This window comes from Eucalyptus grandis, chromosome 7 (genome assembly GCF_016545825.1).
Source record: "Eucalyptus grandis isolate ANBG69807.140 chromosome 7, ASM1654582v1, whole genome shotgun sequence".
Taxonomy (NCBI): domain Eukaryota; kingdom Viridiplantae; phylum Streptophyta; class Magnoliopsida; order Myrtales; family Myrtaceae; genus Eucalyptus; species Eucalyptus grandis.
Window position 1 is genome coordinate 6667674 of NC_052618.1, and position 17670 is coordinate 6685343.

Sequence of the window (17670 nt, forward strand, 5' to 3'; positions counted from 1 at the left end):
TTATCGACCTAGTTTTGTGGCCGTCTCCATATATGCAACTTCTGCCATTAAAGGACAAGAAGTCGAAGTTTTAGAGGTAACAATGTGGAATTCCATGAGTGTTATGTTTAATCAGTAACTCATTTTAGTATTTATCCGGAATCTAATAATCACAGAAAAAAATTTACTAGATAAATCTTCCTATGTCTAGAATTGTTCTTTAGTATTCATCTTCTCTTGAGGACTCAATTCTAGAAATCCCATGCGCATTTTATTCTTTATAGCAAAGGTCAAGAATCTCATTAGAATTGTTATTATATTAAAGGAGAAAACTGCTAATATAAATAGTGAGACAAATAGGTTTCAAGTTAATTAAAACCCTAAATTTGCTACTTAGATTTTTGTACATCTAATTGGACAGTGACTAATCCTTTAAAATGCTTTCAGCTTTTGAAATCCTACTCACTTGATACCTCAAAAACGTTCCATCCATAGGCATATAAATAATTAAAACACATTACATCTTTTTGGATCCTAACAGCTATTTTTTACTGAGTAAGTAATATATTGTTGAAAAATTTAGGAGACTATCATTTAGAATGGATGTGTAGTTCAAGCACTATTACATATTAGTGTCAGTAGTAGTCATCCTGATATAATTCTTGTAAAATATAATTTTGAGCTCATATTCTTGATATTTGTCGTCCTAAATTGGTATATCTTAAGATGTATATTTAGAAATCAACATAAGTTGTCCTCAAGTTTGTCCTTTTCATCGTATGTGAAAAAGGACATGTATATTTGACAAATAAACCACTTGTATTCATGTGGTTTGGCAATTGAATTGGCAAGAGGAGAGGAGAAAATTGTTGATATAAATAGAGCCCAATTCATCATCTAACTTCAGATCTAGATTTTCCATATCCATAATGATTTTATTAAATTCATCTAGATATTCTAGGATAGGAGTACCTTTTTGCATTTTTAGCATGTAAAGAAGCTGCTTCACGAATAATCTTGTCATAAGTAATACCCTCGGCAAATTTTCTTGTCGGGTGCCCTTTATAATATTTGAATCGGTGAGAAGTGCCCTCTACTTAACTTTCCTTAAATTTTGCTAAAACTGACATTTACTATATTGTTAATGCTCACTTTAAACTAAATTTATTTATAGAATTGTCACAATTTCAATAATTAAGTAAAATTGTCCATTAGTTACTCCACCGTAAAATCTGGAGGATTATTGTGTGTATTTTTCAATCAACAAAAACATGTACCTAATAGAAATCTATTGGAAAAAAAAATCCCTGTAAATACAATTTTGACCATAAGATTGATCGAGAAGGAAAAAAGCATCTTGAACCATGGTCTCGCTTTATTTTTATTTTTTTAAAAGGAAAATTTTCATAACTCAGGGAAAAAATTCAAGAATTCTCTGTTCTTTCTTCAGCATAGCATAGCTTAATAAAAAAAAATTTATGAAAAAATTATAAATTTTAATACTAGCAATGCAAGAGCTCTTAATACCTATGTGCTAATTAATGAAGATTATTTTTTAGGGATTAAAATTAGTCCATGTTTTTTAATGCAATTAAACCCTAAATGAATTGCCAAGTTTGGTATCAAAAATGTACTTTTTCATTTATCATTTTATGTGGCACAAATAAACATTTTAATGACTTTTTTTGGATGGAAACATTAAATGACTCTAAACACGACGATTTACCACTAATAAGTCATAAGGCCGATTAATCTATATTAAGACCTAAACATGCGACTTTGGCATGAACGCTTCTACTAAGATATAAGGGACGCTCCGAGACCGCCAGGAGCTCATTACAAGGCCCAAAGCTCCGCCGAAGGCCCGCTGTGCGACCTTCAAACGTTCTGGACCATGGGGTTCAGCCCCTTTTCGGGCGTGAATTCAACTCCTAAATGGTCGGGCCGACCGAGGCCAGCCTAAAGAGTCTAAACGCTTGTTGTTCGACCATTGCACGGCTTGGACAACGGGCACTCAAACATCTAAGATGCGATTACCCTGATGAGGAATAAGCTAATCCATAATGGATTCGAGACGACGGACACGTGATATAATGGTGTTATGACCGAAACGATTACTCGAATTGCATGAGGATAATGCTATAGACTAAAAATGAGTCCTGAACGTCCTAATTCAAACTGATGTACATGCACTTTAGGGAGACATAAGCTCATCCAAACGGTAATGCAACATAGTGTCTACACTAAGCATAAATCTTAAACATCGATGGATCTCTCTTGTTACCTTGGAAACCCCGGACAATGGTAGGATTTGGCCACGGAGACGAGCGTCGTTCAACTCAAACTCGAGTCGAGCATGTGCGTATTCATCTCTGTCTCATGTGCCCATTTTTTTTTCTAAATTCTCTATAATAATTTTCTTTTAAATGCATGACAGACTTTGGAAAAATTAGTTGTCACCATCCATAAACTATAATACTTCTAATTTCTACATGCAAAAGCCATACTTCTTTTATTTTAATCAATGGTCGAATGATAATTTAATCTTTGAGGCCTTTACTTTTTATTTTTGAAATGCATGATTGGTCAATGCAAAAATTTAGATGTCGGCATGAATATTTGTGTGTGCCTCATGTAATTTTTCTGTAAGTGTGTAATATTTTGGGGAAGGCTAAATTGAATATAGATTATGCGGCCGAATTTTGATAATTGAGAGAGGTAAATTACCTCTGATTTTTTTAATGTAGCAACTAATTTTTTTGAATTATCACTTCTCAAGGCGATGATACCTCTTAAAGTTCGTATCTCTCTCCAACTATATTGATCAAAAGGCATGTTATAAGATGCCGCAAGACCTTAAAATCACGGGCCAACTTATGGTTTCATTTGTGGAGTGGGTAGGCTTTTTTTTTGTCTGGGGATTTTTTTTCAGGCCGGACATTCAATCTTTCTTGGTCCCTCCCTAGTTGTCGTATGGAATAGATTGGATATGAATTCATTTGTGGTCACTCGAAATTTGAGAAATACATTCAAGGACCAACGAACTCTCGTCACATGGTGACCGTCAAGAAGCCTCGTCAGAATATAGAGTAATGACCTTTTTCTAATTGTGTTGCCCATCCATAACAATATAACTAGTCAGAAATTGAAAAGTCGCGCTCGGAGGGAGTATCGTTTCATGCTAAAGTTTGTATGGACTGTCATTAAATTTTGTCGTAATGTATCTTTCTTCTGTTTCCGGTTAAAACAAGCTTCTTTTTCCTAATATTGTATCTCGTATCAGTTGCTCTGGGTTGTGAGAATTGATCCCTCACCCACAAATCTCGATCTAATGAAGCTTCCCAAAAGACTGCCAAAAAATTAAGTGAGATGAAATGTGAAAAAAACATAAGACTCAGTTTTTTTTTTTTTTTTTTGGGACAAAAGATAAGAGTCAATTCAAATGTCAGCTTTATGCTTGAAATTGTGCATACGAGAAGATTACCGGAAAAATAATGCATGTCATTTCCTCTAAATAACGAAAACTTGGCTAGCGGCCTATGGCACAAAAGGGCATTTGTTCTGGTAAATATAAATCAACTTTAAAAGGAAAAATGTCTTTTAGAAAAAGGAAAAAGGGAATGAAAGAAACAAAGTAAAGAAAATAAGAAGACTAAACTTTTACCGTAGTTAACCCAATTCATCAGGTGCTAAGTGTCCACACCATACATTTGTAAAAACCTCCTCCATCATCGAGTGCATCATAGCGTTAAGGATTTATGAAAGAAAAGAAAAGAAAAAATTAAAAAGGGGCTGTGGAAGATAATTTAAATTACAGCGTATCCAACAGACAATTGAGGTCAACTTCATTCGCCCAGTTTGACACCTCAGTCTATATACCTTTAGAATAAGGCCAGCATGATTCAAATGCATATGCATTTTGTATCATTTATGACTCAATTGTCAAAAGTAAAAGGCTTAGGATTAAATTATCAAAAGTGCAATAGATTTAGGACATTTTGGACAATTTTCTCACACAAAATGAAGTGTTTGGTTCTATGTCCACCAAATTTGCATCTTGCTTTACATCTATGCTTGGCAGAGGCAACTTGACAAGGCTTTGCTATGCATCTTGCGTTCATTAACAAGTATTGTTTCATTGACCATCAAAAAGAGGATATAACATCTAAACATACTTTTAGGGAAAAGTATCAGAAACATTCTAAAGTTTTTGCATTTATTCCAATTTAGTCATAAACTTTTTAATGGTACCAATTAATCCTAAATCTTTTAAATTAGACTCAATTTAGTCATTTTGGCTAATTATGATTGAATATTGATGATGTGGATGTCGACAGTCTATATGGCATGGTCGGCACTGATGCGGATGACTTTTGATTGTAACTTAACTTTTATTTGGTTATTTAATTATGAAAATTTCGACACAATATGAGGGAAAAATACATATGGCAAATCAAAATGTATATGTCTAGAGAAGAAGATGGAATTTTCACCAAGTATGGAAATGAAGCAAGAAGAAGAAGACAAGCCACTAGCCCGCATGAGTGCTTGTGCTCGGTCCTTGTAACAAACTCCAATTCTAATCACAGGTGTCTCAAAATGGTTTGTGCGGCTTCTTCTACACAGGCTATTTGGCTTTACACATATGCCTCATGATCATCATTTTAGTTCTAGCTTCAAAATGCTTAGCAGGTTGAGTCCATTTCCAAATGCAGATGCTACTGGAAGATTGGCTTAACCTAAATTTCTTTCTTAGGACATGCAATATCTCTATTGAATGCTCACAATCTTGTACGGTTACAAAAGTACTACTTTTGGAAGTTTGATCCAAGTGTAGTCGATCAAGTCCTCACATGTAGTGCTCAAGCATGACCCCATTCGGTAAACATGGGGTTCATGAATGGATTAGGCTTAGTGAAAATTTGGGTACTGAGGGTGGTTGGTTTTGAGAGTTAGGATGTGCTTGGAGGGGAATTTGGTCACTTCATCCACAAGGTTTTATCTCATATGCAAAAGGGCATTTTCGGAAATAAAGGAGGGAAAGTTGCAATGAAGTAAAAGGAGAGGATAATATTTTCTCTATTATATCTACAGTTTGGACCTTGAAGTCTAACACGATCAAGGAAAAGTCTTAAAATAAATTAGATGACCAAAACAGTTATGTCTTTAAATATTGCATCGTGCAAAATATACGGTTTCCATATTTTGAAGCTAGAAGGTGCAAATATATATACGAAGATATGTTTAGCATGATTTTGTATTTCTTTTTGATTAAAAGTAAGAAAATGAAATATACCAGAATTATCTAGAGGTATTTTCTTAGAAAGATATCACTGTACCCTTACTATTAGGTCGGGAATAGTCAATGATGATTTATTAAAGGAAAAGACCGTACATGAAAGAATTATAAGAGCTGAGATGATTGTCCCCTCCCTCTAGAATAAAGTTTTCACAGTGACTGATATTTTTGTCCCTCGGTCAAATCCATACTATAACTAGAAAACGTTCTATATCAATCATTGAAACATTTCTACCTTAATCAGTTTGTATGTGTTGCATAATATGTGTTCGGTCCATCTATTTCTTTAGATGGTTTTGTACGTTTAGAGCCCATCTTAATTTCCAAAAAATGATTGGTTGGCTGGACATTCAATTGTTTTGTTTCTATGTAAATATGCTCCCATCAATCACATCAGTCGATCAAGAGAGAGAAAGATGATATCATTTAGCCTATCCATCCAAAATACTTAAGAAATCTCATTTTGGTTAATAACAATCTCACCTCATTGAGCATTTTCTCATTGTTCAATATTATCCCTAAAAATAATCCATTTTGTTAACTAATTCACGAAACTTTAAGAAATAGGCTTGGTTTATTCTTATAAGTTAAGTGCAGCATCATGCCATGTGCCTTTTTTTTTTTTTTTTTTTTTTTACATGGATTGCTAGGTGAATATTATGTTGATAGTCGGGGTGAGCATTGAGTCTAGTTCAACTCAAAGAATCAAATTGAGTTGACCTAGACCAACCTGATTATGGCCGATTATAAGAAGAATAGGTTTGATTCTTGTTTCACGAACCTAGAACTGGCCTAGGACCATTTGGTTCCTAGTTCCAACACCGTGAAACCGTCTCAACTAATATGGTTCTCAGTTTGACATGGTTTCGAAGCCACTATTTAACCCAAAAAAAAATAAAAAAAACTTTGCACCAAAGAATTGAAATCACGATCTTCAATGAACAAACACCAACATAACCGTTTGACAAACAAATTTTTTTTTTTTTTTTTTATAGTGAGATTATGCTACTTTTATATTTAACAAGAATTTGTTGTTTTACCCAAAATATATATTTTCCAAACACGACTGGTTCGATTTTTTTTCAGGTTTTTTCCTTTCTAATTCTCGTCCTTCTTCCTCCTTCTACCTTAGCTGCTAGTGCACTCCACTGATCATACCCGCACTACGGCAACCACCTCCCTCCACCCTCCCTTCCTCTATGATGGTAATGTACTCTATTTTTTCTCCCTGGGAGAATCAAAGACAATCGAATATTGACAATGAGGGACACAAAGTTATTGCTTCGAAGCAGATAAGTGTATAAATATCAATATATATCAAAAGATGAAAAGATCCCTAAGCAAATACATGTATTTTTTTTTTAAAATAATAAAACAGCAGAAAACATTGAAATATTAGCAATTGCTTTAAAAAATGAATCTTTATAGAAGAGTTTGGCTAGAAAGCTCCAATGTATATAAGAACTTAAACAATATAAATCATAAAAGATGCAATGTAATAATTAAAATCAAGCGGATAAATTCAAATGACATAATTTTCATCTAAGAGATCACTATACCCATTCCACAAATTGTTGAAACTTATAACATATGCAATTAGGATTGACGACAAATTTGGATTTGAGCGAAAATGGAAGGACCATCATCAATGTTTCTCTCTGATGATTCCTATACTTATCATTTGGCATTTGAGTTACGAGCAAAAAGAGAATGTTGATAATGTCATCCTAGAAAAAAAGAAAAATGATGAATCTCGATTAGGGTACATATGTCTTAAATTAAAAGAATAAAATAATTATGGATAAAAGAATTAAAATAAAATAAAGGAGAAAAATCGTGTCAAAAGAGAAGGTAGTTATTGACATATTGGCATTTCCATGATAACGGTATCGAAGGCTTTGGAAGGAGAATGCAATTTTTGTTTTGGTTTTTTTTTGTCAGTAGGTAGAATGCAATTTAGCGGGCGCCTCTTCATGGGGGTGGGGTGGGGTGGGGCCCGGTGCGACGGCGTGTGCATTCTGGCTCATACGCTGGAGGCTGGAAGCCGTTGCGATCTTGCAACTCCTGCTAAAAAAAAAGATCCGACGGTCCCCCGACAACCTCGTACGGAGGAAGTCAACGTGCTGACGTGGAAGCTTCTTGACCCCTGGCGTGGGCCCCACCAGAAGAGACGTGAACTGGCAACAAGTCCCAAAATCGACTGGTCTCGCGGTAGTGCCTGCATTTTCCATACGAGTAGTGCCGACGTGAACTCAACGTGCCGACGTGGAAACTCGAGTGCTTCATTAGCAGTTCCTGCATTTTCCATAAACCATTTTAGCTAAGTCATTTATGTGTTGGGGCTTGGCAATTTGGCATGTCATATTTACCAATTTATATATTTTTATCATCTATGGGTATCACATATTTTGCTTAAATGGTGAAATATGAGCTACTTGCACTATTGTGAGTATTTATAGCTTCCAGAAGTAAAAGGAATTGCACAATTTAGTTGTCCAAGGAGTGACCGTTGCCGGCAATACGCTAGTTCTTCTAACTAGGTTATTTTGTTGCTTGTGGTTATCAATATTTCAATATTTGATTTGCTCTAGAATTAAATGTTTTCTAATTTTGTTTTTTTTCCCTTCATATTTAAGGAATCTTACTTGGTGGACGTACATGAAATCCCACCAAATAAAACTTTCCAATTTCAAACTTTTCAAGAAAGTCAGTTAATTTCTCGAAATTAAGTGTGGTGGAGAAGCCACATTTATTTTTAAAGACTAATGGTTTGTTAGCTCATCATTTTCCTTGTAAAAAGGATTAATAGATATATCTAATATTCGAAGATATTTTTTGCTAGAGTATCAATAGAAATATTGACGAAATATGACATGTCACAAGGCGATATGAACTTTTGACAAATGGATTGCATTGAGTTCGCTTGATGGTACTTCACTTGCGTAAAAAGTGTGTCAAACGAGGTCTAAATGGAGGAGATTTTTAGAAATTTGAGTGTGGTGGAAAGTAATTGCATTAAAAAAGAAAATCTAAATTGACTAGAAATGTATAATATTGAATTACATAAAAAGGAAAAGTATAAAGAAATGTAAATGGGCATGGAATTGAAAATTGTAAGGAAAATATAAAATTGAAAGCTCTTACAAAGTGTGTTCCCACTTGTGTGTTCTACACTTCAACTCTTGGGCTTTTTTTATGCTATTGTCGCCTAATTCTCTAATTCTATGTATAATTTCAATTCTATCTTGAATTTATTATTATCTAATTTTTTTGCAAACTTTCACTATAATCCCAAATATGCCCACAGATTCAATAGTCTCGATTAGTTTCTTCAAAATTATTAATATCAGGACAAGTTAGAGGGTTATTATTAGAGCAGGCATCTTCATCAATACCCCGCCTTCATATAGAACAACAATAGCCTCTTGATATTGGTAATCCTGAAGAAACTAGTGAAGGTGTGAGCACATTTGTGATTAGAATAAAAATTGGGGATCTTTTTTTATAAAAGAAAAAAGTTCAAGTTGTAGTTGGAATTAAATCTAAAGTTGAGGGAGAAAGGACTATGCTAGCATGGACGCACTATTGCTTCCTATGAGAAATTGTGCAGTTTGGGCCGTCCATTTTATTTTTATATAATGGGTAACCGGATGTAACTTTGCTGTGAAATATCATTAGGACCTCACATCTGAGATTTCTTGATTGAAAATTCTTGTATATTTCTTTCCAATTTCTCTTCACTTTCTCTCTATATTAATTGTCGCTCTCCATCATTAGGAGTCGTAGCTCTATCTCCAAATGAGAGTCACTGATATTCATATGGTTAGTCTATGGTAATGTCATTAAGTGCCTGAATTTGCCTTGTCAGTTCTTCGTGTTCTACCTATCTTCTGCAATACTGAGGTATCATCGTTGGAAAGGCCTGTGAACGGAGATGGTTTTCTTGTGGAGGTTGAAGATGGAAGGTGGCTGAATAAGAGGCACTTAATCTCATATTTTCCGGGGGAGTTGATGGTTATTTTAATGTTAATTTTTCTGCCTTTTGATATGTTAGATTCTGGGAAGAATGGAACGTTGAAGGAGAGACGAAACACACGGCGTACATTACACGTCTATTAATTGATAACGCCACAGTAATAATTCCAAAAGAGGATTCAGTTGATATTCCTGATTTACATTATCCACTTCAAATCCCGTTTGGTACGGGGGCTCAAATTTGAAATATAATTTGTGGTTTCTCCCTTTTTCTAATTGCTTGGGTTCGTTCGGATCCTTTAGCTTCTAACAATTTTTTTTTTTTTTTTTTAATTTGCGGTTATCACAAATGGATTCTTAAAGTCTTCGAAAATATACGATCTAGTTTCACGCCTTCTCTTTCTCTGTAGCTCTTCCTCTCTCTTATAACCGACTCAACGGAGAGAACGTGAACGTAGTTCGGTTCTCAAATCCTCCAAGTATCTAATTACGGAAAAGTTTGAGTGACTCGATCAATATTTAGTTTGATTTAAGCAACTACAAAATCCGTTTCGAATTTGATACTAATATATACTCACTTGATTTAGCCCATCCAATCGATCAATGTCTAATTTCAAGTTTAATTGTTATATTATTAATGCATATCCTAATTTGATTGGACAATTTGCGTTCGCAAATAACACTGATTAAGTATTAAAACAGTTCGCAGAGTTTAATGTTTTGCTCAAAATTTTCTCCCTTTTAAAATATATTTAAGAAACTACGCTGAAATAAACCGTGTTAGAGTAGAGTATGATTTAAAACACTTTCTCTAGTTTATCCTCTATTAATTTTAAATTCAATAAGAGGATGAATATTCATGAAGTTCCTCTTTATTCATTTGCAGAAATTTAGATCCAGTAAGAATAGGAACCCGATATGCAACAAATCATTAAGCTAAAAGCGAAAGCACTGTAACTATCGTTCTCTCAATTTCGGCTTTAAACGTTATATAGATTAGAGTACCCTTTCTCATAAAGATTTTTTTTTTTTTTTTTAACCCTTAATTTCAATTTTTCCATGGCGTGAAAATTTGTGGTTGAACTAATGTGTTTATCTCTTTTTAGATCGGCTCCCACACCTACCGCCCTCTTTAGATCGGCTTCCACACCTACCGCCCCCAAAACGAAAAAGAAAAAGAAGGATTGCTTCGAAAAGTGTATCGTCATCATTCCCCGATTGCACCAACTAGCTTATGTTAGATAGCGCTACTTGACCCAAGCCAACCTATTTGATTGGATTTGAGAAACTTTACTACAAAGTAGTTGCAAATATCCAATAATCGGATCCCGTAACGTGAATCACGACACTTCATTGCTGCAAATTCTAATCATAAACGTTGGCGTGAGAGAGTATAGTATATTGAAAGATATCCATATTAATATATAATGCCATTGATTGCGATATCACTTTATATTTGCGAAAGACAAGACTATTGTATGATATTAGACAATGCACGACAACTCAAGTACAATTTCATAATCGAATAATAGAAATGTGTTAGGACAATGTACAATGACGTCTTAACCGTTACCAGTGATGGTAGGGCTCTGTAGAAGCGATGATACGCAAATGGCTAAGTGTGATCTAGGTAAAAGGGAGATTGGAGAGAAAGACCTTAGTAAAGAGGCTTGATTAGAATCCAAAAGTAAAGTGGCTTGATTAGAACCAAATCTGTAGATTAGGCAAGTGTTAATAATTTGAATAATCTTTCAAGTGTACCGAATAAATATGTAACATATAGGTGATCTTGGGTTTGAACGTTTTGTTTACATTGGATAAGTGACTTTTTTTTTTTTTTTTACGGAGCATTCGTTGTTAATGCTCCTTTGATTTTGAAGAAATGTGACATGCTAATAACGCTTTCCCTACATTCAAATTTTCGATAAAAACAAGTGAAATGAAATTAATGTGCATTCACCTACCCGGCATATGCAGAGCTCATGTGCCTTTTTCTAATAGTTAACTTATAATTAAAAAGAAATGATTAGTGTCGATAGTTACGTGTGACTGACTCGGTGGTCCCTCGTGAATCTTTTGATTTTTAAAAATTATTTTGGTCCTATGACCGATTAAAACCTATCCTCACGTCTGTCCATAGATGTTGCACTCGCGTTTCACAACGTGGACAACATGATGAAGCCTGTCCCTAGTGAAAAAGCACGACCGGTTAAGTGATTGATCTCGACCACTTTTGTTGCATCTTTCTCTGAAGGTGTCTTCTTTATAAGGCTCCTCGACCGCCGGAGGCGCTCTGCGACCGCCACCAGGCCGAGGCCAATTGCAGCAGGGACGATCCGCCGCCGGTGGGGAGGGGCAGTGGTAGTGGTCCATGTCGAGGATGCTCTTGGAGTGGCAGGTCCGGCGGCGGGAGTAGACGCGACCGCCATGGCCGTTGTCGTGGAAGTCGATCACCGAAAAACGCTCCTTTACAGCGGGCACACCCTCTGATCACGTTATATATGAAGACTCCAGCAACCAGTAACTAGTAAGCTCCTGTCTGATGCCAATTTCTTCACTTGATTCACGGCCAGTGGTCTCTGTCTGAGTCAATTTCTTCCTGGTTTTCTCTTAAAAACCGTCACTCGTATGTGTTTGGCTCTGACTTCGTTATGTCCTGTTTTTGGTTCAGTGTGTGCAAGTGGTTTGATGGGGAACTGGGGTTTGGTGGGTGTTTGATTTAATATGTTAGTTGCTATGTATCTATCATGAACTTGATGAGGTGTGACTCTTTTGGCTCAAGTGGCTCAAGTACTTGTAATATTTGCACGGCTGAATCATGAATCTTGATTTTGAAGCTTCGTCGACTTTTCATTTGCCTGTTGCTGGTAGCAAACTGGCAGTGGCGTTTCTTCTACTTTTGGTCTCCCTACCAGATGCAATCATTTACTCCCATATTTCTGTCGGTATTTCCTAATTTGCACTTCATAACACCCTAGATGTTCTTTTCCATAGTTGCTGTCTGCTAGTTGTTCACTCTGCAATCTTGGATCTTCTCTAGGAAACCATTATTGCAATTGTCTAGAGTAATGTAATTTTCTGATGTGAATTCTTTCTATTCTAGAACTGAATGCACCTGTTGGTCTGTGTATTTCTGCAGGTGTCTTCTTTCTAAGGCTCCTTTCTGGGTTCATTTCCGCCTCTAAATTCCTTCCAATAGTGTCCACTTTCCCAGCAATTTCAGATCGAGAGACAGAGATGGCGAAGCCAGGTTTAACGGCAATGGTGGTGGCAGCTGTTGCTCTGGTGGTGGCAGCTGTTGCTCTGGTAGTGGCCATGGTGGCGAAACACGCCCATGCCGAGGCGGATGACCCCGAGAAGGTGGACGCCTGGTTCAATGGGCTTAGCCATGCCGATCGCAAGACCACACGCCTCCACTTCTACTTCCACGACACGCTCTCTGGCAGGAACCCCACGGCAGTGCGCATTGCCGAGGCGAAGTCCCCGACGGGTTTCGGGGTGGTCAACATGATCGACGACCCGCTGACCAAGGGCCCTGAGCCAGAGTCCCCCCTTGTTGGCCGGGCACAGGGGTTCTATGGCTCAGTTGGGCTTGAGTCGATGGCCCTGCACATGAGCATGAACCTCGTATTCACGACCCCGGAGTACCACGGCAGCACTCTGAGCATATTGGGCCGCAATCCGGCACTCGAGACCTATCGGGAGATGCCTATCGTTGGTGGGACCGGTGTTTTCCGGCTGGCAAGTGGGGTCGTGACGGCGAAGACGTACTTTCTCAACCTCACCACCGGCGATGCTGTAGTTGAATATAAGGTCATAGCTTTGCATTACTAGATATATCGTGGCTTGTGTTGTAGTCCAGTCCGAAGGTTATGGTAGGAAATTACATCATTCTAGTTGTGTGCGGATGCTCTGTCGTTTCCAATTTTGTTATGCTTTACGTGCTTCATGATTTTTCATTGATTTTGGTGGTCTGGAATCTTCCTGTGTGGGCTCTAGATGAACTATAAATTGGACTCGGTTTATCACTGAGTAGGTAATGTTACAATGTTCGCCGCCATGTGAAATCAATCTTGCTGAAAACGTCAATGATTTTACCTACCTAATAATTATGAAAGTTGATGCAGTCGACGTTAACTTTTTTATTATATTTTGGAGTTCCCATTTTAAAGTTACTGAAACCTAAGATTGTGTCTTGATTTGGTTTCGATTCGAAAACTGTCACGCGACAAGCTCAGTCAACCACCAACTAATAATAATATTCAGGGCTACACATCTTGTTCAACTTAATAATTGGAATTGGTGCGTTTGAACAGGCTTTTACAATATATTAGGCAATGCATGAAAACTTAAGTAAAATTATATTACCGAATTATATTTGGATTTACACATCTTGGTCTAGTAAAGATGTGGTAGGAGGGCTTACTATAAGCATAGCGTTCTAGTAGTGACTAGTAATAGATGGGTTCATTAGACATGCCTATATAGATATGGCTAAGGTCTTCTCTCTATTTTCTAATGTACATATTTTATCATTCTATCCATCAAGAGCTGTCAAGGTAAAAGGAAGATTGGAGACGAAGACTTAAGTAAAGAAGTTTGACTACAATCAAATTTGTTGATTCCGCATATTGTTCATTTGATTAATTAGGGGTCAATTTCTTGGGAATCTATGTAATGTATAGTGATCTTGAGTTGAATGTTTTATTTATATTGGCTTGACTTGCTTACGGAGCATTTTTCCTTAATAATCCTTCTATTTTGACCAAAAAAATGTAATACGTTAAATATAAATCATCCTCTACATTCAAAATTTCCGTTAAATAAAGTGAAATGAAATTCCTATACCTTTATGTACCCTATACAAGTAGAACCTGTAGAAATTATGTCATAAGTGCTATAACTTTCATACGGCACTCACTTTGGTACCCATAATATTTCCATCGATCACTTGAATATTATAACTTATAAAAAAATAAAAATGAAAAAATCTCACTTGGGTCATGGTAGTGATTTTTTTGCTAAAAGAGTCCTACATGGTATTAAAACTTGTCACACTTGTGGTGATTATTTTAAATTATGAAAATCAATTTGTCAAAAAATATGGCACTTGCGATAAATATTTTTCTAATAATAATGGCACTCTAGATATCAATTGAAAAGTTATGACAACAAAGTAAGCGACACAGAAAAGTTTTAGCAATTTTGATGTCTTTTTTTTTTTTTTTTTTTACCTTGAAACAATGTGCCTTTTCGGTTGAAATATTTAATTATCATGAAAAAAAGTGGTCGTGGACATGAAAAAAGGTGACTGTTAGATATGAAAATAAATTATTGTTGATAGGAAGAAAATTGACGGTTGATCATGAAAAGTGAGGATAAGTTACTTATTTCCAAGTGATATCTTGGTTGGTTATCTGTAAATATAACCAAATCATATATTGTTTAACACGACGGTTAAAAAAACAATAACTTTCTCTTCTTCACAATATCCTTTCTTATTCTTTTTCACACACAAGTTTGACAACATATTCAAAATGAAAATCCAAATGAGAAATTGAGTAATTACAGAACTCGTTTCTCTGTAACTTTATTATATATTAAGATAATATTTGTTATTAACTCAACAACAATAATAGTAGGGGTAAATAGTACCTTTAATTGTCATCAAGCATCAAAATCAAAGAACTGTAAACTAATGTTCTATCTTCATCAGCAATCAAATATCTCCAAATATCATTAATATGTCCTCTCGTACAAAGCATGGCACGTTTATTAGCTAGAACGTGCAAAGACATGCCATGTATATCCACTAAAAAATTGATTTCATTAGTGTCAATTTCCAAATCCTAACCGAAAAGTCAATGACTTAATAAGATCAGCAAAATAATGGATTCGGTCACTAATTAAAAAGCACAACTAGTGAATGATTTCCCCAACAACTGTTGCTTCTGTCGAGAGTTGCCCATCACCAGCAGGACCAGCATTTTCCGATTGGTGAGCGGAACAGCGACAACGAAGACGTACTTTCTTAACCTCACCACCGGCGATGGGTGGTTGAATATAATGTAATAGCTATGCATTACTAGACACTTTGGGCATTGTTATAGTCCACTTCTTCTTTCATTTGGACCTTCGGTTCTTTGCGGGCCAAAGGCTATGACGTAATTTTATGGTTGCAGCTTGTGTGTGGATGAGGTGATGTCCTTTATCTGGTAATGCTCTCTACGTGTTTTCCATTTTCATTGATTTATGGTGGAGAACGAAATTGGACATTATGGTATCTTTGTGTGAGGCTTTAAGTGATCTAAATTGGACACGGTTTATCATCAGGAGAAATTAGTGTTGAAATTTAATCAAATAGACTCAGAGAAGAAGACACACAAGAGAGTTGTTGTTGTAACTCTCATCACAATATTCAACAGAACATAAGACTATTAAATAGGCAGAACATCCAAACCACTTTGCAAGAAAATAGCTACACAACAACAACAACCACTTTGCATTTCGAAGGTCATTTTATATGGTTGTCGCTTATCATCTTCTCATCAAGATATGATCAATAACTCCAAACAAGTGCCATATAGATAATCTCATTTTAGCTTTTTTTTTTTTTTTTTTTTTTATAAAAAATATTTATTTAATTACAAACTACAATTAGTGCATTCTTTTTTCCTTTTTTTTAATACTCTTATTCCTTTTCAGATAAAATATAATTTTTAATTTAGCATTTCAAAGATGGTGAAATCTGGCATCGGATTCTTCAGTCCATTGAACAGGGATAGATGTTAATAGTTCAGAAACATTGTTTGACCGAATCCCTAAGCTAAGATCATGGGGTACTAGCTAAGTAATTAATTTTCTGAAGGCGAGCAGAACATCATAATTAGCACGAAATGACATGGTTGACTCATTAAAGAGGAAAGGTTGACTAGAGTTCATATGGAAGATTCAAAGAACATGTTCATACGTCATTTCTTTAATATGGTTTGGTTTGATTCTGAACAAATTAATAATTTGAAAAATTTTCTTCATACGAAAGATTATCTACGAATCATAAACACTCTTTCAAAGCCTTCTTATCGTGGCAGGCACTCTCTGACATGCTTGAATATTTTTCACTCCTAAAAATTTAAGCCCTACCAAAAAAAAAAAAAAAATTCAAATTAATAACTCGGTTTAGTGTAAACTCATGGCGCAAAAAATTTATAGTGGCTCACAATTTTTGCTGAAGAAACCCTGTTATATGTGTGCCATTTCAAAGATCAACAATTTTACACGTCCATCAATGGATAATGCCACGATAACAATTTTAAAAGAGGATTAGTTAATAATCCTAACTTACAATATCCAATTCAAATCTGATTTGGTATGTGAGCTCAAATTCAAAATATAATTTAACACTCATTCTAACTGTAATTTCCCATTCTTCTTTTATTTTTTCAAATGCTTGGGTTGATCCGTAGCCCTTTTACTTCTAGCATATATTTTTCGAATTTTGCAGTTAGTCATAATTTATAAACCTAAAGATTTTATATATTTAAAAAAAAATAGGAAAAGCAACACGCAGAAAAGAAAACGGTACTTGAAATGAGATTCACGTCTTCACGTCTTCACGTCCTCAAATCTTTATCGAATCCCTTTCTCTTCGGTAACCACCTCGCAACGCCGTGGCTCACGTCCTCACGTACTTGAAATGGGCGACACGCATTTCGGAGATCGTGGCTGAGAGCGAGGAGGAGATCTCTCTCACTATCTCTCTCTCTCTCTCTCTCTCTCTGTGGCGGCACCAAGGCGGCGAAGAAGAGGGGAGCGACGTTCGTGATCATCAGCTTCGAAGGATTTCGACCAAATTCTTCAAATGGGCGACACCCACGTCAGGAGCCTGAGTAAAGACGAAAAAGAGGAACCGCCTTTAGGAGATCGTGGCTGAGAGCGAGGAGGGAGTCTAGGGTTTCCACGTGGAGATTGGGTATATTGAATTGTGGAGTCGGGCGGGATCATCAGCTTCGGGAGGGAGGCGATCGGAGGTGGTAGTGCGCCTTTGTATGGAGCGACGCGGTGGTGAAGCTCCTTGCTTCCTTCCTTTGCCTGATGTCGCTCCAAAATCTCACGCATGCTTCGAGGGCAGTCGAATAGCTTCTGCACAGAAAATATTGGCATTCCTTTTTAAAAGGTCGATTGACAGGTTGACGACGAGGAGCATAACCGGGACGTTGGTGATGATTGGGAATATGTGGAAGAAGGGCCTGCAGAGATCATCTGGCAAGGGAACAAAAGAACAGTAAAGAAAACCACCAGGTTTTCCGAAGAAGGGATCGGACATGCAATTGTTGAACGAGGGTAACTCAGAAGATACTACCTGTTTACGTGTTGAAAACTTGGCAAACATTACTTCCTAGTTTTTCTTTCTCCTT

The 17670-nt window shown here is 36.2% G+C and overlaps 1 protein-coding gene across 1 annotated transcript; it reads left to right on the forward strand.

The window, feature by feature from the left end:
• Positions 1-11758: 11758 nt before the first annotated feature.
• On the forward strand, positions 11759-13354 carry LOC120295304 (dirigent protein 23-like). The gene is made up of 2 exons (XM_039316326.1): positions 11759-11780; positions 12393-13354. The coding sequence occupies exon 2, from the start codon at positions 12491-12493 to the stop codon at positions 13085-13087; it is 597 nt and encodes a 198-aa protein (XP_039172260.1). The 5' UTR covers positions 11759-11780; positions 12393-12490; the 3' UTR covers positions 13088-13354.
• The last annotated feature ends 4316 nt before the right edge of the window (positions 13355-17670 follow it).